This window comes from Podarcis liolepis, assembly GCF_965112155.1.
Source record: "Podarcis liolepis genome assembly, chromosome: 9".
Lineage (NCBI taxonomy): Eukaryota > Metazoa > Chordata > Lepidosauria > Squamata > Lacertidae > Podarcis > Podarcis liolepis.
The window spans coordinates 70,953,681-70,976,435 of NC_139564.1; the positions used below are offsets into that span (position 1 = coordinate 70,953,681).

Consider the following 22,755-nt stretch of genomic DNA (forward strand, 5'->3'; position numbering starts at 1 on the left):
TCACACGGGTGGCGCTGTGGTCTAAACCACTGAGCCTCTTGGGCTTGCTGATCAGAAGGTTGGCGGTTCGAATCCATGCGGTGGGGTGAGCTCCCGTTGCTCTGTCCCAGCTCCTGCCAACCTAGCAGTTTGAAAGCGCACCAGTGCAAGTAGATAAATCGGTACCACTGTGGTGGGAAGGTAAACAGCATTTCCGTGTGCGCTGGTTTCTATCGCAGTGTTCTGTTGTACAGTGGTACCTCGGGTTACATATGCTTCAGGTTACAGACGCTTCAGGTTACAGACTCCGCTAACCCAGAAATAGTGCTTCAAGTTAAGAACTTTGCTTCAGGATGAGAACAGAAATCGTGCTCCGGCGGCGCGGCAGCAGCAGGAGGCCCCATTAGCTAAGTGGTGCTTCAGGTTAAGAACAGTTTCAGGTTAAGTACGGACCTCCGGAACTAATTAAGTACTTAACCTGAGGTACCACTGTACCAGAAACGGTTTAGTCATGCTGGCCACATGACCCAGAAAGCTGTCTGTGGACAAACACCGGCTCCCTCAGCCTGACAGTGAGATGAGCGCTGCAAGCCCATAGTCGCCTTTGACTGGACTCAACTGTCCAGGGGTCCTTCACCTTTTACCTTACCATGCTGTTGAAGCAGGAAAGGAGGAGGAAGTGAGGTGGCAGTGGCAGCAGGGAGCAAGCGGAGATGTGGTCTCAGGTGGCACATCGTCTTGTGCCAGCTCTGCTTACAGTTATGTAAAGTAATAAGGCCAGTAAGGGGCAAATGAAGCAATGGTTTTTCAAGAGAGCTGAAAGGGATATAGCAGAACCTTTGCTTCCCAGTGTATAAATAAACGTTCCTTTGTCTCTCTGTCTTCTTTTGACACACACACACACACAGAGAGAGAGAGAGAGAGAGAGAGAAAGGAGTATCAGAACAAGATTGTGAGAACAGTCAGTGTGTTTGTAAGAGGGAGCTGAGAGGGATAGGCTGTCCTCAGTCCTGCCCTGTGCTGATTTTGAGTCGAAGAACAGAGACCAAAGTGACTCTTAGTCCTACTCTCTGGAGGAAAAGGGGACCCAGAACACATTGAGAGGTTGTGGTCTTGCGGAGAACATCACAAATAGAAAAAGATGCCAAGTGTTTCAATCAGAGGTGAAAGGTGGAAGTGTGGAAACACCACCTTTGACTCTGAAAAAACCGTCTCCAACCTAAAAGTGGGATTTGGGAGACGAGATAGCAACTATTGCTAATTCTCAAGCTGTTCTTAGGCAAATGTGAGGCATCCAAATTCTTACCTGAGCTGGGTCTGCAGGCCTGCCCAATCCTATTTCAAAGATCACGCCAAGAGCATAGGACGCTCTGTGATCTCCACAGCAGCTGGAATCCATCAGGGACAAGACAGAAGAGTTTATATAACGTAGGCCATCAGCTCTGGAAAGATTTTGAGCCGCCGTCTCAAATAAGCTGCGCCCAATTTCTAAAATGGCGTCCTTTTGGCCTTCAGGTGCTAAAATCATAAGATATAAATGTTCAATTAAACTACTGGCTGTGAAAACAAGCAGGTTCTGATTAGGTAGCGTTAATTTCCCACACGCTTACTATTAAGTAGATTCGGTGCCTAATCCTAAGTTACTATAAGGGGGTGAGGGGGTTGCAAGACACACCAATAATGTTGTAACATGTATATTGTGCCATCATTTTCACAGATTCACAGAGGTTATACATATAGCATCCCAGTCATGTGGCAGTTATCCTTCACTTTCCAGTGTAATTTATTATTGCTTTTCTTAGTGCAAAAGGACGGCAATTTTTACAGGGGAAGGGGAGTGAATCTGTTGTCCAAAACAAATTTAGTCCTTGCTATTTATTGCAGGGCATTCATTTTCTTTGTGGTGACAGAAATGAAACTGCACTCTCATTCCACAAAGGGCACATACTACTTGTTAAGTTGTGGGTGAACATATCAGACGACACAGCGATTCTTCAAACAGCTCTTGTTTATTCACAGGCAAGAACAGTACTGAACAAGGGTTCAGCCAGCCTGCTTATATAGAGCCCCACTAGAACGCAACAGTAACCATTTTCTGTAACTATCCAATCACTGAACGTCACTCTCAATCCCTTATTTGCATATGTGGACCTGAGTGAAAACTATCTACAGTATCCCCCTGCTGGCCCAGGGTGAGAACTTCAGTACGTAACACTAGTATCTACCTTAATGTATCAGAAATCCCCACAAAGTGTGGAAGGAGCCAAAGATATCTCTTTGGGTCTGGCATCTGATGTGATTTTCTCCCTGTGCCACTAATATACAACCCTGGGGGCTGGTATGCCACAATGGAGAGTGTAAGAGCAGAACCTTATTCCTAACACAATTGTTTGTTAAAATGTGGTCCAAGGAGAACCAGCAGTCTCTAAGATCACGGCGAAAACGAAAGAGGAAAAAGCTGAAAAGCCACATGTTTCTTGCAAAAGTGAAGTGATTGATAAAGAAAAGGAAAGAAGTAAAATCTCCAATTACCTCCTGATAACTGTAGACCTGTCTCTTGCAACTGTTTAAACATGTTGTAGTATTTCTCCAAAAGTTCTTGTCTCCAGCTGAAGGCTGCATCCTTGTGGCGTCCTCCATATTTATTGATCATTTCCAGATAGTAGTTTTCATAAAGGCCTGGAGAAAATGAAAGCGAGTCATCTGAAGGCAGCCCTGTTTAGGGAAGCTTGTAATGTTTTATGTATTACAGTATTTTAATATTTTTTGGAAGCTGCCCAGAATGGCTGGGGAAGCCCAGCCAGATGGGCGGGGTATAAATAATAAATTATTATTATTATTATTATTATTATTATTATTATTATTATTATTATCCTAGCTGTATCTGTGAAACTTCTCACATATAGGTGTCCACCTTCCCACTTCAGAATTACTTAATGCCGTCACAAAATCACTTGATTTTGGTTTTAGATTGTGTTCCCCTGGGTCGATTTTAAAGTGCCTGAACCTAAGACTGTTGATACAACTACACCAAAGACATGCAGCGTGATCCTAAACTGTCAGTTTGCATTTCTTAGTGCAGAAAGGATTAATCTTATGTGTAGAGATCTTTCTGATTCTAATTTAGTTAAAGAGGGTTCTGGAAGTTTCTCTGTGTGAAAGAAACAAGCAGAAGGTTCATGGTGTTTGGGTTATACCTTCAGAGAAGCTGAGTAAAAAGGTAAAGGGACCCCTGACCATTAGGTCCAGTCGTGGCCGACTCTGGGGTTGCGGCGCTCATCTCGCTTTATTGGCCGAGGGAGCCGGCGTACAGCTTCCGGGTCTTGTGGCCTGCATGACTAAGCCGCTTCTGGCGAACCAGAGCAGTGCATGGAAACTCCGTTTACCTTCCCGCCGGAGCGGTACCTATTTATCTACTTGCACTTTGACGTGCTTTCGAACTGCTAGGTTGGCAGGAGCAGGGACTGAGCAACGGGAGCTCACCCTGTTGTGGGGATTCAAACCGCCGACCTTCTAATCGGCAAGTCCTAGGCTCTGTGGTTTAACCCACAGCGCCACCCACATGCCCAAGCGCCACCTGCATCCCTTAGTTCCACATATTCAGCCTCAATTGCCTATCCTCACAGCTTCTTTTAAATTAAACAAACAAACAAACAAACGAAAGGAGATCCTGTAACCCTACATGATACCAAGTTCAGTCCTTGCTACTTGCATTTTTGCTCTTTTTTGTGTTTCTGCACAAATCCATGCCTGGGCGATGTGCTCTGGACAGCGAAACATTTTTGATAGTAAAGGTCAATTCTTTCCAAAATGTCTTCTTTGTAGAAAGGGTTAGAAATCTGTGGGTGAGGGGAAGAGTAGTAATTGTATGCGTTTCCTATAAAACCGTTGCACATATTTTAAGAAATTGCTAAAATGCAGGAACACCATTTTTTATTCCTACTGCAGAACACAGGCAAGTGACCACAGACGTTTGCAGATCGGCGTAATACAGACAAACTGCCTATTTTGAACACTTTATTTTAGATGACGAGATTCTCCCTATCCACCTGAAAGGGGTGTAAAGCATGCTTGATATACATTTTTAATATAAATGCTAATGGGATGTTATTGCCACATATTCATGCAAGCTTCTAAAAAAAACTGCCTGATCAAGTTCTCACATAGAGGAATAAACTATTCCATCCAAGTGGCTAAACTGGTCATCAGACTGTCTGTGTGGATTCTGTCATCTAGTTATATATTTTTCTTATTTTAATAAATTATTAGTATACCTAAGAATAATATAAAGTTCATCAACTTTATATTTAAAAAAAGCTTACATGGTTCCATTGTAACAGTATCATAACTTTGATATCATAAATAAGAAAAAAATATATAACTAGTTTATTTATATAAAATGTGATGGGGGAATGACTGTTCAGACCCCTGGGCTCTCACTTGTGGGGTGCCTCAGGGTTCTGTCCTCTCCTCCATGTTTTTTAACATCTACATGCAGCCACTGGGAGAGCTCATCAGAGGGTTTGGGCTGGGTGTTCATCAGTATGCGGATGATACCCAGCTCTACCTCTCTTTCAAATCAGAACCAGTGAAGGCAGTGAAGGTCCTGTGTGAGTGCCTGGAGGCGGTTGGAGGATGGATGGCGGCTAACAGATTGAGATTGAATCCTGACAAGACAGAAGTACTGTTTTTGGAGGACAGGAGGTGGGCAGGTGTGGAGGACTCCCTGGTCCTGAATGGAGTAATTGTACCCCTGAAGGACCAGGTGCACAGCCTGGGAGTCATTTTGGACTTGCAGCTGTCCATGGAGGCACAGGTCAATTCTGTGTCCAGGGCAGCTGTTTACCAGCTTCATCTGGTACGCAGGCTGAGACCCTATCTGACTGCAGACTGTCTCGCCAGAGTGGTGCATGCTCTAGTTATCTCTTGCTTGGACTACTAAAATGCTCTCTATGTGGGGCTACCTTTGAAGGTGACCTGGAAACTACAACTAATCCAGAATGCGGCAGCTAGACTGGTGACTGGGGGCGGCCGCCGAGACCATATAACACCGGTCTTGAAAGATCTACATTGGCTCCCAGTACGTTTCTGGGCACAATTCAAAGTGTTGGTGCTGACCTTTAGAGCCCTAAACAGCCTCGGTCCAGTATACTTGAAGGAGCGTCTCCACCCCCATTGTTCTGTCTGGACACTGAGGTCCAGCTTTGGGGGCCTTCTGGCAGTTCCCTCACAGCGAGAAGCCAAGTTACAGGGAACCAGGCAGAGGGCCTTCTCGGTAGTGGTGCCCGCCCTGTGGAACACCCTCCCACCAGGTGTCAAAGAGAAAAACAGCTACCAGACTTTTAGAAGACATCTGAAGGCAGCCCTGTTCAGGGAAGCTTTTAATGGTTAACGGACTATTTTATTTTAATATTTTGTTGGAAGCCGCCCAGAGTGGCTGGGGAAACCCAGCCAGATGGGCAGGGTATAAATAATAAATTGTTGTTGTTGTTGTTGTTGTTGTTGTTGTTGTTGTTGTTGTTGTACTTTTGGTTGCCGTATGGTTTAGGCACTAGGTGGCATTGGATTTAATTGGATTTAGATAAGTCAGGAGTTTCCTGTTCTGTGCTTGCTGGAGTGGCGAAGCTTTAGCAAAATTTCCTTCAATTGCTTGGTGTCAAGTCAAGTTTTAAACCTACAGATTTCTAACAGGACAAGGAAAATGGCACAGCCCTTTGCAGCAGTAAAGGTAAAGGTAAAGGGACCCCTGACCATTAAGTCCAGTCGTGACCGACTCTGGGGTTGCGGCACTCATCTCGCTTTATTGGCCGAGGGAGCCGGCGTACAGCTTCCGGGTCATGTGGCCAGCATGACTAAGCCGCTTCTGGGGAACCAGAGCAGCGCACGGAAACGCCGCTTACCTTCCCGTCAGAGCGGTACCTATTTATCTACTTGCACTTTGACAGCTTTTCAAACTGCTAGGTTGGCAGGAGGAGGGACCGAACAATGGGAGCTCACCCTGTCGCGGGGATTCGAACTGCCGACCTTCTGATCGGCAAGCCCTAGGCTCTGTGGTTTAACCCACAGCGCCACCCACGTCCCTTGCAGCAGTAGCCTTTGCCTTTAATAGTCCTGTATCGTGGCCACAAAACGACTCAAGGAGGAAAGAACAGCGAATCTGAGTTCACTCCTTATGCATCATAACCGATAGCCCACCCGAGTTACAGTACTGCCTTGGAAATGAATGTCAACGGCAGGCACAGGTAACTCTAGATCCATATTGACATATTTGTTACCTTCTGTTCACTCACCTTTCTGGTCTCTAGGCCATTAAGACGATAGTATTTCACTGGACCAAAGTATCCTTCAATACTTGATGAATAGCCGCTGCCTCCAAGAGCCAAGTAACCGGAAGTGTCATCGAAATAGAAATCCTCCCTAAAACTAGAAAAGTCAAGGTTTTGAAACATTCTGAAGCAAATAAAACCTCTGATTTGCCGGGCAGGCAGAGGACTCTGTCATGGAATAGTCTGGAATATATTTTAAACAAGATGGTTTGGAGGCTTACAGGGACACAAGCAGAGTGTTCTCTCTAAAGACCCCTGCATTGTGAGGAGAAATCTAGTTTGACATCGGTCAACAAAGCTTTTTTTTAAATGAAATCTGGAAAGGTGCCATAATAATAACACTGGGCAACAATTTTTTACTTTTGGAATGTTGTCTAGATTTCTACAACTGATTTAGGGTATTTTTGCACTGCTGAATCAGGAAATGGCATCCGTTTCTCTCCATCAGGTCAGGTTTTTGTGCTATGTTGATTTGAAAAAAAAATCAGATCTAGTGACAAAATCGATTACATTTTTGTGGCATCATCAGCTGATTCTTGTCAACACATATCATCCTAAATATGTTTTTAAGAGAAAAAAATGTTTTTCCAACAACATATATTGATTACCTGATAGAAACATTGATTACTGTAAACTGAATGGTGGGCATTGATAAAGGTATGTACATGTAAATTGCATGTTGCTTCACCATTTTTCAAACTTCAGGGCTTGAACATCCATTTCTTGGAACTCCTGGAATGCTCAGCGGCAGGGAGGTCTCTCTTCAGAGTCCAACAGTAGTCAGCCATCATGACTGCGTCCCAGCGACCCTGATACCTGGTCTCCATCTCTTTCATGTCCTGATGGAATCTCTCCCCCTGCTCGTCACTCACTGAACCCAGGTTCTCAGGAAACCGGTCCATATGTGAAAATAGGTAGTGCATCTTGACGCTCATGTTGCAGCCCAGGTTTCTGAAAGCAGTCAGCATGTTGTTGACAAGTTCTGCGTAGTTTCTGGCCTTATTGTTGCCAAGAAAGTTCTTCACTACCAGAACAAATGCCTCCCACGCTTCCAGTTCCACTTCGTTCATTGAGTTTCCGAACTCTGGATCTCTGATGAGCTGATGGATCTGAGGACCGTCAAAGATGCCAGCTTTCAACTTCTCCATGGTCAATCCTGGAAAAGCCTGGCACAAGTAAGTGAAGCAGTCACCATCCTTGTCCAGAGCCTTGGTGAACTGCTTGATTAAGCCGAGCTTGATGTGCAGTGGTGGGAAGAGTGTTCTGTCTCTGTCCACCAGAGGGTCATTGATGATGTTCCTTTTTCTGCAAGGCACCAATTCCTCCCGCACAGGCCAGTCCTTCTTCGTGTAATGCTGAGCACCAATTGATGGAAGATTTCGAGGTTTTATGACTTCAAACTGATCCCTTTTCGACATAATCACCCAGAACTATCGGACCTGAATACTTCTTGTCATTAAAATAATAATTTACAATCAAAACAATTATTCGACATGGCATTTTACCTCCACCAACTTCTTCTAAAATGCTCCACACAAGCGTACATGTGAACAAAAACATTAAAAAATGACATGTGGCTATAGCTCAAAAACTTGACCTGATTGAGCAAAACCAATGTGATTTTTGGATTCAGCGCATCAGATTCGTCCTAAATCAGCTGAAAAAAGTGCAGACAACAAATTTGTTGTTGACCAGTGTAACAACAACAACAACAACAACAACAACAACAACAACAACTTATTATTTATACCCCGCCCACCTGGCTGGGTTTCCCCAGCCACTCTGGGCAGCTTTCAACAAAGCATTAAAAACAGAATAAAACTTCAAACATTAAAAGCTTCCCTAAACAGGGCTGCCTTCAGATGTCTTCTAAAAGTCAGATAGTTGTTCATTTCCTTGACATCTGATGGGAGGGCGTTCCACAGGGCGGGAAGAAATGATTAACAATAGGACCCACAAAGGGGAGGAGGAGATTTTGCCTTTATGTTGTATGTTGGATATGTGATTGTAAAATTTTAATCTTTTTTTAAAAAGAAAGAAAGAAAAGAATACAAACTACTTGTTAGAATGGAGGGCAAGTTAGTCTTACATAAAAGTTTGATGCCGATGAATTTTCAGATTCTTTCCAACACTGGTAATTTCTATCTAAAACAAAAATAAATTAAATTTTAGTTTTGAAAACATACATGTGAACCAATGGAAAATAGGTTTATTTCATCACGGCTTGCAAAATGCAACAAATTCTTGCCAGGATGGTCAGCTGAACCACAAGAATTCACTGTCTTTATATATGGACACGGGTGGCGCTGTGGGTTAAACCACAGAGCCTAGGACTTGCTGATCAGAAGGTTGGCGGTTCGAATCCCCGTGACGGAGTGAGCTCCCGTTGCTCGGTCCCTGCTCCTGCCAACCTAGCAGTTCGAAAGCCCGTCAAAGTGCGAGTAGATAAATAGGTACCGCTCCAGCGGGAAAGTAAACGGCATTTCCGTGCGCTGCTCTGGTTCGCCAGAAGCGGCTTAGTCATGCTGGCCACATGACCCAGAAGCCGTACGCCAGCTCCCTCGGCCAATAAAGCGAGATAAGCGCTGCAACCCCAGAGTCCGCCACGACTGGACCTAGTGGTCAGGGGTCCCTTTACCTTTACATATGGATGCACCTAAGGGCTGAAAACATCAGCATAAAGCTGAAGGGAGACCTAATATAAGATCGGTGTAAGAGCCAAGTCAGTCTTCAGTCACCAAACCAGCCCAGCACACCAGGAATTTTCCCCACTTGGCTGATTGGTGGGTGCCATTTGGATTTTGCCTGCCGCGTAGCAAAAAATTGTCACAACTTGTAAGGTTGCGGATAGGCTCTGGTTCAGGTGATAGGGATGGGAGAGCGGTCTCGCCATCCCTATGTGAAGGGTATTCTGTTAAAGGAATCCAGGGACTTCATGGTTTGGTCAACCCCTGAGAGAGGGTTGTGCCCATGCCTGAGTCCAGGGGGGCATCTGGGTGATGAACATAGTCTGTTCCCGGCTTTCCGCCTATCCAGGTGTTCACACTAGGCTGACCTATGCTGGTGCCCTGGGTCAGCGCTGCCTGCAAGGGTGCAGGGAGCTAGTCGAACCAGAACCTATGCAACCACTCACCCTTTGTAATCAATAAAGTTGTGGCCTAAATTCTGCCAAAAACCAAAACTAAAATTTGAGTCATGTGTGAATGTATTTAGGGGGGAGGTCTCTGGGTCTGAACACTCAAATATGTTTAGACTGAACACTGATTGTGTTATGTACTGAAGTTCTCACCCTGAGCCAGCAGGGGGATACTGTAGATAGTTCAGGTCCACATATGCAAATAAGGGATCGAAAGTGACGTTCAGGGATTGGATAGTTACAGAAAATGGTTACTGCTGCGTTCTAGTGGAGCTCTATATAAGCAGGCTGGCTGAACCATTCAGTTCAGTACTGTTCTGGCCTGTGAATAAACAAGAGCTGTTTGAAGAATCGCTGTGTCGTCTGATATGTTCACCCACAACTTAACAGATTGTCCTTACAATTCTGACAAGGCTACTTGAGCATCTCCATTCACAGGTACTTGCAACCCCTAAAGACATTCTCCTCACACTCAGCTATGAGAGGGCAGCCGAGGCGACATAGATACCTGCCCGCCGCTAACGGAGAGATCAAGTCGAAGCCACTGCTTCAGAGGAAGGCTGAAGGTCGTCTTCACCGCCACATCTCCCCCTTTGAGAAGATGCATCTGGATATGAACGTCACCTGAAAAACAAATCCCAAGAACCTTGTCAGTTATGCAAAGGCCGCAAATATATTGACTTGATCGATCCAGTTTACACCTGCTTTGCTTCGGGAATGTCAAAGTCACTGAATGTTTCCAGAATATTCATTGGGTCCAAAACTGCCTAGGGTCAGTTCACACAAGGTGGTCCCTACATAACTGCCTCAGGAAAGAACGGGGGTTCATACAAAAGATAAGTTCGGTGACGTGAATAGCCATGTTCAAATATATAAAAGGATGTCACATAGAGGAGGGAGAAAGGTTGTTTTCTGCTGCTCCAGAGAAGCGGACACGGAGCAATGGATCCAAACTACAAGAAAGAAGATTCCACCTAAACATTAGGAAGAACTTCCTGACAGTAAGAGCTGTTCGACAGTGGACTTTGCTGCCCAGGAGTGTGGTGGAGTCTCCTTCTTTGGAGGTCTTTAAGCAGAGGCTTGACAACCATATGTCAGGAGTGCTCTGATGGTGTTTCCTGCTTGGCAGGGGGTTGGACTCGATGGCCCTTGTGGTCTCTTCCAACTCTATGATTCTATGATTCTATGATTCTATGATTCTATGATTCTATGATTCTATGATTCTATGACGTGTTGCTTTTGCATCGGTTGTACACACGCAACTGGTTGCCATTTTTCAGCAGCTACAGTTGTATGCTTTGGGGTGGCCGCACAAAAGCCGCTTATAAGAGTGAGCTTCATCTTCTCTCTATAGCTTTTATTAATTTTTTCTAATTTGCATTTCAAGATACTCATTTAGACAACCTTACATCAATGACTTCCCTTCTTCTCTTTCCTTGGTTCATTTTGCATACCATACATCCCCGCGTATTTTACATGAACTAAACCATTCAGTAATCCATTATTACACCACTGAAACTTATTTACGCTGTTGAAGTTATCTTAATGCTACCAGCCTTTTTAAATGTACACAATTTCCACCCAACTAATCAGTAAACATTTTTCATTCTTGTGTGCTTTGGGGTGACCGCTCAAAGGCCACTGACAAGAGTGAGTTTCTTCACACAAAGGATGCCTTAGCATGAGCTCGGTGGCAACAACACACACTTCTGTGAAGACTGCGTGGAGAGCACCTCACAGGCAAAATGTCCCAAAGACAGTGATTAAGCAACTGGTAAAAGTTGCCTAGCTGAGTGTTTCTCAAAGGGCATATCTATACTGCAGTCCTGTATCAGTTTTATACCTCTTTAATGTCATGGTTCCCCACCCAGCAAAGAAAATTAGGGTTCCCAGAGAATAGGGTCCTAACTTAAGTGTAGAGCAGTGGTTCCCAACATTTTATTTTTTTTGCCATGCTCCACTTAAGCATCTCCAAAATCCTGGTGCATGCCTCCCCACCCCCCCTGGTGACATATAATTCCTATTATTCAAAAAGTGAACTCCAATTCATGTGGAGGAAGCCTAGGTAAAGGTAAAGGGACCCCTGACCATTAGGTCCAGTCGCGCATGACTCTGGGGTTGCGGCACTCATCTTGCTTTATTGGCCGAGGGAGCCGGCGTACAGCTTCCGGGTCATGTGGCCAGCATGACTAAGCCGCTTGTGGCGAAACCAGAGCAGCACACGGAAACGCCGTTTACCTTCCCACTGGAGCGGTACTTATTTATCTACTTGCACTGGTGTGGTTTCGATCTGCTAGGTTGGCAGGAGCAGGGACCGAGCAACGGGAGCTCACCCGTCGTGGGGATTCGAACCGCTGACCTTCTGATCGGCAAGTCCTAGGTTTAACCCACAGCGCCACCCGTGTGCCTGGAGGAGGCCTAAAAGGCCATTAACTGTTAATAACTCATTCTCATTGCCCCCCTCAAAAATCAAATTGCCCCCCTGTGGGGCGTGTGCCCTACGTTGGGAACCATGGGTCTAGAGGCTAGTTGTAGCAAAAGTAGGACGCGGGCTCTCCTTTGACAGTGCAGGCTTCCTCCTTTGTGTGTTTTGACTAAAGCAGTACAGTGGTACCTCGGGTTAAGTACTTAATTCGTTCTGGAGGTCCGTTCTTAACCTGAAACTGTTCTTAACCTGAAGGACCACTTTGGCTAATGGGGCTTCCTGCTGCTGCCGTGCCGCCGGAGCACGATTTCTGTCCTCTTCCTGAAGCAAAGTTCTTAACCCGAGGTACTATTTCTGGGTTAGCGTAGTCTGTAACTTGAAGCGTATGTAACCCGGGCTACCACTGGACTTGAATATTCACCCAGCCATTGCCAGTTCAATCTCCCTAGTCTATATAATGCAAGAGCCTTGAGTTTTCCACTCTCTGTGTTAGTGCAAGCACTTGGAGGGGCAGGGAGACCATTGAATCAAATGCCTCTTTTGCACATTCTTCTTCCTTGCCCCCATACAATCCTATAGCCCTGTTTGCTCCCTTTTCTATCCATTTGACTGCCCTTCATTGAAGGCTAGGGAGGATTTTGAAGAATGATGTGAATTAAATTTGTAATGCCTTGAGAGAAGGCATTACAAATTAAACTTGGTTGTTGACTTGGGTAGCCTTGAACAAGAGAAAGTGACATCATTATTATTATTATTATTATTATTATTATTATTATTATTATTATTTCTGTCTGGAGCCCCCCCCCCCACTTACCTTCATTCGTTAGAAACACAGCAGGAGTACTGTACATTTCCTCAGAATCAATGAAATACAGTATTCCACACAGTGGTTTTCTGCAGTAACGGAGTAAATAAAGCCACACCGAAAAAGTAAAGCTGTACAAACAAAAAAGTCTGATGAGAAACAGAATATTGGCAACAAAGACAACTTTAACATTATTCAGTTCATTGGTCTTCAGTGTGGAAATAGCACAATTTTATGCTGGCAAGTAAGGGGGGCGGAAGAGGAGCCAATTTAGACAATCCCTATTAAAGTAGTATATGTTGTTGTTTAGTCGTTTAGTCGTGTCCGACTCTTCGTGTCCCCCTGGACCAGAGCACGCCAGGCCCTCCTGTCTTCCACTGCCTCCCGCAGTTTGGTCAGACTCATGTTTGTAGCTTCGAGAACACTGTCCAGCCATCTCGTCCTTTGTTGTCCCCTTCTCCTTGTGCCCTCCATCTTTCCCAGCATCAGGGTCTTTTCAGGGAGTCTTCTCTTCTCATGAGGTGGCCAAAGTATTGGAGCCTCAACTTCACAATCTGGCCTTCCAGTGAGCACTCAGGGCTGATTTCCTTCAGAATGGATAGGATTGATCTTCTTGCAGTCCATGGGACTCTCAAGAATCTCCTCCAGCACCAGAATTCAAAAGCATCAATTCTTTGGCGATCAGCCTTCTCTATGGTCCAGCTCTCACTTCCATACATCACTGCTGGAAAAACCATAGCTTTAACTATACGGACCTTTGTTGGCAAGGTGATGTCTCTGCTTTTTAAGATGCTGTCTAGGTTTGTCATTGCTTTTCTCCCAAGAAGCAGGCGTCTTTTAAAAGTAGTATATACTCACACACATATATATTCAGGCTATCCCATGATTGGGTAAGAGAGGCAGGGGAGTTCTTTGCGCCTAGCGTTTGAGCAGAGAAGGGTTCAGTCGAGGGAGCTAGGTCTGCACACAAGGGGAAACAGCAACTCGATTGGAGAAGCAGAGCTCAGAGAAGCTATACATCTTCCAGAGAAGGCTCTCAGTACTAATATAAGGCAGGGAGCAGTAGTTTGTGTGCACTAAATGTTATGTACTGAAGTTCTCACCCTGGGCCAGCAGGGAGATACTGTAGATAGTTATGCAAATGAAGGATCGAAAGTGACGTTCAGTGATTGAATGGATACTCTACATAGTTATGCAAATGAAGGATCAAAAGTGGCGTTCAGTGATTGGATGGATACTGTAGATAGTTATGCAAATGAAGGATCGAAAGTGACGTTCAGTGATTGGATGGATACTGTAGATAGTTATGCAAATGAAGGATCGAAAGTGACGTTCAGTGATTGGATGGATACTGTAGATAGTCATGCAAATGAAGGATCGAAAGTGACGTTCAGTGATTGAATGGATGCTCTACATAGTTATGCAAATGAAGGATCGAAAGTGACGTTCAGTGATTGGATGGATACTGTAGATAGTTATGCAAATGAAGGATCGAAAGTGACGTTCAGTGATTGGATAGTTTTAGAAAGTTGTTACAGTAACGTGGTACTGGAGCTCTATATAAGCAGGTTGGCTGAACCCTTCAATTCAGTTCTGTTCTGGCCTCTGAATAAACAAGAGCTGTTTGAAGAATCACTGTGTCATCTGATATGTTCACCCACAACTTAACACTAAATCTGTACACTTAGCAGGAAAGCCACAGAAATGATGGCAACCAAAGACAGGTTCAGAGTTTCTGCCCACCGCTCAACACCTTATCAGATCAGCTGATAAGCGGTTTAGCGGCTTATAAAGGGGGGGGGGAGGGAAAAAAACCAGCAGGAACTCGCAAGACATTGTCGTCTTGCGAAGCAAGCCCATAGGAAATTCATTTTGTGAAGCACCTCCAAAACAGAAAACTCTAGCGAGTTTTCCGTCTTGCGAGGCATTCGTCTTGCGGGGCACTACTGTATATAACTGGGAACAGACAAACTTCAGAGTAATACCGTATTGGCCCGAATATAAGCCACACCCACAAATAAGCCACACCTTTAAAATTCAAGGGGGGAGGGAGAGAAAAAAAGACAATACCAAAATATAAGCCGCTCCCTTAAAAAATCTCCAGGCACTCACACCCGTTCCGTTTTCCCGTACGTCTGTTTCAGCAGCAATACCGTCAAAGTCAATTTTTGTAAGGTCGCGAATTTAAGCCGCGCTTTATCTTTTCACAGTCGGAATTTGGAAAAAAAGAGTGTGGCTTATATCTGGGCCAATACGGTATTTTGAAGCAGATTTCACCTGCAACTATTTCCCACTTATTTGTGTACACATACTCACATGCATATATACATAGACACACTTTGGCTTTGTTCATTTTCAATAACAGCATTAAAGTAAAAACAAAACAAAAACAGATTAACAAACAGGCTATGGGTTATGTCAAAACACAAAATCTTTACTCATGAAGATTAGAACACTCTTACGGAACATTTGCTCAGTTATTTCTGGTGGGGTCAAAATTTTCCCGGTGAATTTTTAAGGACTTAAAAAAAAAAATGTTATTCCTGCCACTTAACGCCAAACTGACTGTTTCTCTCTCCTTTTGTCAGGAGGTGATTGGGGATGGAGTAAATCTCAAAGTGGGCAGATTTATCACTGTGGTCCAATGAGGAAGAAGTGCGTTTCAACATCCTTTGCCGCTCAGCGATGCCTTTCTAAGAGGCAATTGCTTTTCAGAGTCTGGCATCGTCATCGGTCCATGAGACTTAGCAAGTCCTGCAAATGTGTCACAAGGCAAATAAAGGAGCAGCTTGTAGAGATTGCAGGAAGAAAAGAACGTACACAAAAAGCTACAGTAGTGTAAATATCCGGTAACTTTCAGAATACAGAATTTGATAGCTATGGTAGTTGGTTGTGTTTTTTTAAGCGTTTGCTTAATGTGTTGGACTACCCTCAAAATTCCATACCTGCATCAATAGCAACTTTTAACACTGTGCATTTAACACTGACGATTGGCTCTGCAATTCACTGGCTATCTTTGCACCCTGTTTGTGAGCTTGCCAGAGGTATCTGGCTGACCATTCTTGGAAGCAGAACGCTGGGCTGGGTGAATCTTTGGTCTGGTCATCCAGTAAAGCCATTTATTCTTATGAATTACACTTTCAGGCCAATATTTAGCTTCACACTAAAACTTTCACAAGCAGGCGAAAGGTTTTGGGTACAATATACAGCTTTCATCATGGGAGAAGTTATAGAAAGAGGATTTGAAATGTACAGCATTGCACGTTGAAAGAAGATTATTTGAAAATGATGCACCGTTGGTACTTAACTCCCAGTAAGTTAGCAAAAAATGTATATCTGTTGGAAATGTAAAGAAAAAGAAGGCACCTTTTATCATATGTGGTGAACATGTAAGGTAACAAAAACATTCTGGGAAACAATATATAATCAATTTAAAAAAAAATGTTTAAAATAACCTTTACAAAAAAGCCAGAAGCTTTTCTTTTAGGAATTTTAAGTGCTGAAATCTGAAGGGAACAGAAAAGATTGCTTATGTATTGTGACCATGGCTGCGCGGATGTTATTAGCTCAGAGATGGAAAGAAGACAAAGTCCCTATGAGAGAAGAATGGCAAATCAAGTTTATGGGCTATGCCGAAACGGCAAAAATGACTGGAAGAATCAGAAATCAGGAAGACCAGAACTTTAATAAGGAATGGGGAACATTTATAACATATCTTAAAAACCATTGTAAACAGTTAAATTCATTAGTGGGATTGGAATAACCCTTGTAGTGCAATGAGAACTATGGATGTAATGGAGATATAAAAATTTTGGATTATTGCAAAAGATGCAGTAGGGAAGGTTTAACACAGGCTTCCTCAACCTCGGCCCTCCAGATGTTTTGAGACTACAATTCCCATCATCCCTGACCACTGGTCCGGCTAGCTAGGGATCATGGGAGTTGTAGGCCAAAAACATCTGGAGGGCCGAGGTTGAGGAAGCCTGGTTTAACAATAAGGGGAGGAGGGAAGTCCAGGGGATTTGTGGGAATTGTGTTTTTATATAATATGTTGTGATGTGAGTGTATTTTTATATGGAAAATCAAATAAATAAATTTGAAAAGAAGAAGAAACTTTCACATGCTGCACACTCAAGTACAGTATTATGATAGTACTACTGTTGATATGTTTGGCAGTCTGGGGTCCTTTGGAGGAAGATCTGAGGTAAAAATCTAATAAATGATTAAAAGAAATTAAAAGCTTTCTATCAGTTGAATATCTATAACTACACACCCATGTGTCTCACAAGCTCCACCAGGAGGTAGTATCAGGAACGTAATGTACAAAACCTGGAAGGAACCGACTGAAGTTTCCTCAGGGGAGGGGAACTGCATAAACAAGCCCACAGCACCCATATAATTTATGACATTTTCCACGACAAAATAGGATTCCGACAAACAGAAAGGCAGCCAGAAGAGGCAGACAGCTGGAAGGAAAAGAATGCATGCTTTAAAAGAGCAAAGGCAGTTATTTTTTTAGGACATTTTTAATTTTCTTACTTTGGGTAACCGTTCTGGCGCTTTCTGATTATTTCAAGTTCTCTGTTCTCAAATTTCTGAAACTTCTTCACAATTCCCGTCATCTCTCCACCAGAGGCGTACGGAAAGCTGAGGACCTCAACGACATCTGCAAAATGCAATCGTTCGTAATGTGCCGGGAACTGCAAATAGCTGGGAGTTGTAGTTCAAAAGATAAGGAGGGGCACCAGGTTGGGGAAGCCTATATGCCCTATTTTCATACACAACTCCAATTTCTATGCCAGTGCATAGCTGAACACTTAACTTTGCAACACGGGACAGAGATTATAACTGAACTGCTTTGTAAATAACGGAGGTTAGGGTGAGACTATCTTAACATCTCCCTAGTTTATAATAAGTTACAATATTGGAAAAGATTATTCGGCAGGTGGTGCATGAGATTTCTGGCTGCTATTTAAGACTGTGGCAATTGCGTGTGCTGCGTACTTTGAGATTACAAACTGGGACAAAAATGAACAGCAACTTGCCTTTGTCCTATGCGGGTTTGCTCAGAATTAAGTCCTACCGAGTTCAGTGTCTCGAATGATTTCCCAAATAATACACCAGTAAAAAAGGTAAAGGACCCATGACAGTTAAGTCCAGTCACGAACGACTCTGGAGTTGTGGCGCTCATCTCGCTTTACTGGCCGAGGGAGCCGACGTTTGTCCACAGACAGTTTTTCCGGGTCATGTGGCCAGCATGACTAAGCAGCTTATGGCGAACCAGAGCAGCGCACAGAAACGCCGTTTACCTTCCCACCAGAGCGGTACCTATTTATCTACTTGCACTTGACGTGCTTTCAAACTGCTAGGTTGGCAGGAGCAGGGACCGAGCAATGGGAGCTGACCCCGTCGCAGGGATTCGAACCACCAACCTTCTGATCGGCAAGTCCTAGGCTCTGTGGTTTAACCCACAGCACCACCCATCTCCTAATACGCCAGTAGCTGGACCTTATTAAAACAACTGTTGAAGCAATGAAGTGCTGAGGATGAGGGCAACAATGGCTGGACCATCGCAAAGCAGCAATGCCAACTGATTCAGAACAGTGCACTGGTAAAATGATGTGGATAGGCCTTTGTAAGCCTCCTTTGCTACCTACAAAACAGTATAATTGTACTAAATTGTTGCACAGTGCAGCACTGGGCAGGGAAAGGCTACATCAGATAATCCCTCATTGCATTACAATTATATCATTCTACATTGTTCATAAATCTTTGCTAATGAGATCACGCATGGCAAGCAGTTTAATAGTTTTGGCACCATGAGATCAGCTTGGAACTTCACTGCAGGTGAGCTTTATGCACCATTCCAGACACATTATCTACAGGATCTAGGTTCCAATGTGAATTTTTGTTCTTGGTAGTGTTTACAAGTAGAGATCCGCGAGATATCGTTCTGCTGTTTGCACACCAGGGTTTGTTCACGTTTCCTCTTGTCCTGCCACTTTCTCCCAGGAAAGCCCCCCTGTTTACGGCTGAATCAGAACAAATGTCAATTGGTTTTTCCCAACATTTGTTCTGATTCAGCGGGAAACAGTGGGTTTTCCTGGGAAAAGCGGCAAGACAAGCAAAAAACCTCTTGGAAGCAGAAAAACTCTTGAACCTGTTGCTTTCTAGTGTGGAAAAATGACACAGCTGCTTTCATATCCCTCTTACAGAGCCAGGATGAAGTTCCTTTTAATTCTGGGTGCAGTTTCAAAACAAGTCAGCATCTGAAACCAAGGTCTGATCCAAGCTTGCTCAAACAAACAATCATCTAAATAACCCACAGTTCCTTGAGTCTGGATGTTAACAGAGAACAGCGGTTTGTTTAAAAACGCAGATGAAAGCTTCCAATCTTCTCCTTGTAGACATGAAGAAGGAGAGGAGAGGGAAGTTGGGAGCCTGAAAGCTCACGCAGGATCATTCACATCACTTGGTTTGTCAATAAATCTGAAACAGCCTGTTGACTAATATACAATTTCTATGATATTGTAAGTGGGAGTTTAGTCACGTACATGCCCCCGGCTTTAACCATTTCATGTGGGCAGAAGCGATGCCTTCAGAAAACTGAGAAGGAGGAAGATCAGATACAGACATACATTGGAAGTCAAACAGAATCGATTCCGGAAGTGTGTTCAACTTCCAAAACATTCAACTTCCAAGGCGCAGCTTCTGATTGGCTGAGGAAGCTCCTGCAGCCAATCAGAAGCCTCAGAAGCCCCGCTGAATGTTCGGCTTCCAAAAGAACGTTTGAAAACCGGAACAATCACTTCGGTTTTCAATCATTCGGAAGCCAAAACGCTTGGCAACTAAGCCGTTCAAAAACCAAGGTATAACTGTACTCAGGGCAATCTATCGTCTTTCAACTCAGAGGCTTTCAGATGTCCCATCCCTCTAAGAAAAGCAGTAAGAAAAAGGCTCTCAAAATGCTCAGTTAAGGACCTTTGTGACAACATCAGCCAGTAGACAATTCTTCTCCATAAGTCCTCTCCTCGTACGCTTGAATAATCCACACGCAAAATGTCAATTGAGTCCAGGCTGCAGATTTCAAAGATGCACCACCAGGTGAGCTGAGCACCTTGCTAGCTGCAAATTCATTCACACAATGTGAAAAATTCACACAATAAGAAAAATACTTACCATTCTCATGGGGACACCAACGCATTATGTTTGCCTGCAGCCTCCAGGTATATTCCAGGCTCCATTTCATACACACTCGGTGTTCTTTGTAAGGACGTTCGAAAGGCGGAACAGATTCCAGCAAAGTGTAGTCCTTTGCAATTGCCTGCAAGTAGCCTTCCTTTCGTTTACCATGGGGGATCCCTCTTTGTTTGTGAATAATCCATGCATAGAGTATCACTGTGTGTACGATGACGGAGCGCCTGATGAAATAGTCATCTCTGAAAACCATGCTGTTTGGAAATTTCAAGTTCACGGTTCTGTTTCTAGTGGTGTGGAGATATTTGTCATTCTCCCACCTCTCCTTATAGACAGACACACCAGTTCTGAATTCCAGTGACGCTACGGCTTCTATAGTAACAGTGCAAGGTTCTGAGCATAAATAGTCGACAGAGATTTCAGTATCATTGAGAACTCTTTTGTTCAAAACATTCAGATGAATGAAATCTTCGTAAAACACATCAGGTTTTGGCTGCGGAGTGACAGGTGTTGTCAGCAATGTGTCCTTTCCAAAAGATGGCACACTTTTCTAAGGGGAAAAAAAGATGCCATATGTTAACTTATTTAATATTTAAGGGCAACTGATGCAAAAGTGAGCTCTAATTATCTTCATTAAGATGTTCCTCACTCGGAATTTTTGCAGAGTTGTAAACCAAACGGTTGGTTACGAACGGGATCCGTTCCCGAGCCATGTTCGCAACATGAGCAGAACGCACCCCGCGTCTGCGTGTCTGCGCGGGTCGCGATTTGCCGCTTCTGCACATGCGTGTGACGTCATTTTGAGAGTCTGAGCATGCGTGAGCGGCGAAACCCGGAAGTAACCCTTTCTGGTACTTCCGGGTCGCCGCGGGACGCAACCTGAAAATATTTAACCTGAAGCAAACGTAACAAGATGCATGGTTGTATTTGATGTTGGGAAAGATTGAGGGCACAAGGAGAAGGGGGCGACAGAGGAAGAGATGGTTGGACAGTGTTTTCAAAGCTACTAACATGAGTTTGACCAAACTGCGGGAGGCAGTGGAAGACAGGAGTGCCTGGCGTGCTCTGGTCCATGGGGTCATGAAGAGTTGGACACGACTAAACAACAACAACTATATTGCTGTCCTATGGCTTTTGGGGGGAAATGTAAAACAAAATGTTGGTTTCAAAAAGGAGGATGAGGAGAAGAAGAAGAAGAAGAAGAAGAAGAAGAAGAAGAAGAAGAAGAAATATGCACAACTTACAGACTTAACATATAGAATAAGAGAACAAGAAGAACGTACGCTTAGAGAAGATTGGAAAGAGCTTATTGAATATATGGGGAATAATTGTGTACAGCTGAAACCACTGGCAGCATTAAGATAAATTCAACAGTGTAAATAAGTTTTGATGCGTACAATAATGGAATACTGAATGGTATAGTTTTGTAAAACATGTAGGGATTTCTGATATGCAGTGCTTTTTCCCCTTTAAAAAATGTTTAGGGGTACTCTCATTTTCCTACTCATATTGAAATACAGTGGTACCTCGGTTTAAGTACTTAATTCATTCTGGAGGTCCGTTCTTAACCTGAAACTCTTCTTAACCTGAAGCACCACTTTAGCTAATGGGGCCTCCGGCTGCCGCGGCACCGCTGGAGCACAATTTCTGTTCTCATCCTGAAGCAAAGTTCTTAACCTGAAGCACTATTTCTGGATTAGCGGAGTCTGTAACCTGAAGCATCTGTAACCTGAAGCGTATGTAACCTGAGGTACCACTGTACTGCCCTTCAATGAGGCCAAACTTAGATTCACAAAATGTTTAGGGGTATGCGTCCCCCCAGAAAAAAAGGCACTGATATGTAAAATGAACCATGGAAAGAGAAGAAAGGAAGTCATGGACATCTTAAGGATGTAAAATGAGTATTTTAGATTGTAAAACAGAACATGTCATAAAAATTATATAGAAGAAGGAGAAGGAGAAGAAGTGAAGTGAAGTGGGCGCCAAGCACCCCAAACCGATGGCACAATAACTTTGCCCCCCTCTCCCCCAGGCGAGCACCCACCTGCCCACCCCACGTGGCAGGAGACCCGAGAAGCCAACTCACCAGGAGCAGCCAGAGGAGGCAGAGGCATCCGGCAGCTGCCCGGAGGCGCACGGTGCGCCCCACGGCGCTCTCCATGGCTGCGCCCGCTTCTCCTCCCTCTCTTCCTCGGGGGTGACTTGGCCGAGCCGGGAAACCCTGTCCCGGAGCGCGATGGGTGTGTGGCTGTGTTTGCGACACGGATCCGGCTTCCTGGCAGGCGATGCCTCCGGCTTGGAGGAGGAAGCAGGAGGAGCCAGCCGGGCGCGGCAGGTGCGCCTTGGGCTGGGCGCGCCACGGCGGCGAAAGGAAAACCCCGATGGTGCCTCTGAGCGCGTGCAGAGGATTTTTTCCCGGGCGGCTGCAACCAGCTGTCAAAGGGCGACTGAGAATCGCTGCTAACTGGGCAGGGGACCCCAGGGTCATCTAGTCTAACCCCGCGCAACGCAGGACTCACAACCAGATCGGACATGGCAGGTGGCTTGGAGCCAACTCTTTCGGGTTGAGGTCCCTTCGGGCGCCCCCCATAAAATATTCCAGGGGGCTGCTCCTCCTCCGAGTGCCATTCAAATAGTGTGTCTTGTGATCGATTATGGGGGGCGGGACTTACCTGCCCCCCCCCCCCATATTTTAATTCAAATTGGCACCCCTGGTAGGTGGCCACCACCTCTCCTTCCATTGTACTAATGGGTTGGGTTCCTCCCTCCAAAGAACTCCCTGAGACATTAAAGCACCCCTGTGACAAATCAATACAGATTTTTCTGTGCCTCCTGTATTACTGTCGCGAATTATAGTCTGTCCAGATCTGGCATGACAGCGGGTTGA

The 22,755-nt window shown here is 44.5% G+C and overlaps 1 protein-coding gene across 1 annotated transcript in view; it reads right to left on the reverse strand.

The window, feature by feature from the left end:
• Positions 1 to 22,156, reverse strand: part of SEL1L3 (SEL1L family member 3) — a 50,814-nt gene extending 28,658 nt beyond the window's left edge. Inside the window, exons 1-10 of the mRNA XM_083460431.1 lie at positions 21,955 to 22,156; positions 19,851 to 20,418; positions 17,211 to 17,337; positions 12,681 to 12,802; positions 9,950 to 10,065; positions 8,395 to 8,450; positions 6,270 to 6,402; positions 3,692 to 3,818; positions 2,512 to 2,658; positions 1,286 to 1,497 (exon numbers count right to left, since the gene is read on the reverse strand). Of these exons, the coding sequence (XP_083316557.1) occupies positions 1,286 to 1,497; positions 2,512 to 2,658; positions 3,692 to 3,818; positions 6,270 to 6,402; positions 8,395 to 8,450; positions 9,950 to 10,065; positions 12,681 to 12,802; positions 17,211 to 17,337; positions 19,851 to 20,418; positions 21,955 to 22,029 (1,683 nt within the window). The 5' untranslated portion in view covers positions 22,030 to 22,156. The remainder of the gene's footprint in view (positions 1 to 1,285; positions 1,498 to 2,511; positions 2,659 to 3,691; positions 3,819 to 6,269; positions 6,403 to 8,394; positions 8,451 to 9,949; positions 10,066 to 12,680; positions 12,803 to 17,210; positions 17,338 to 19,850; positions 20,419 to 21,954) is intronic.
• Positions 22,157 to 22,755: the final 599 nt, after the last annotated feature.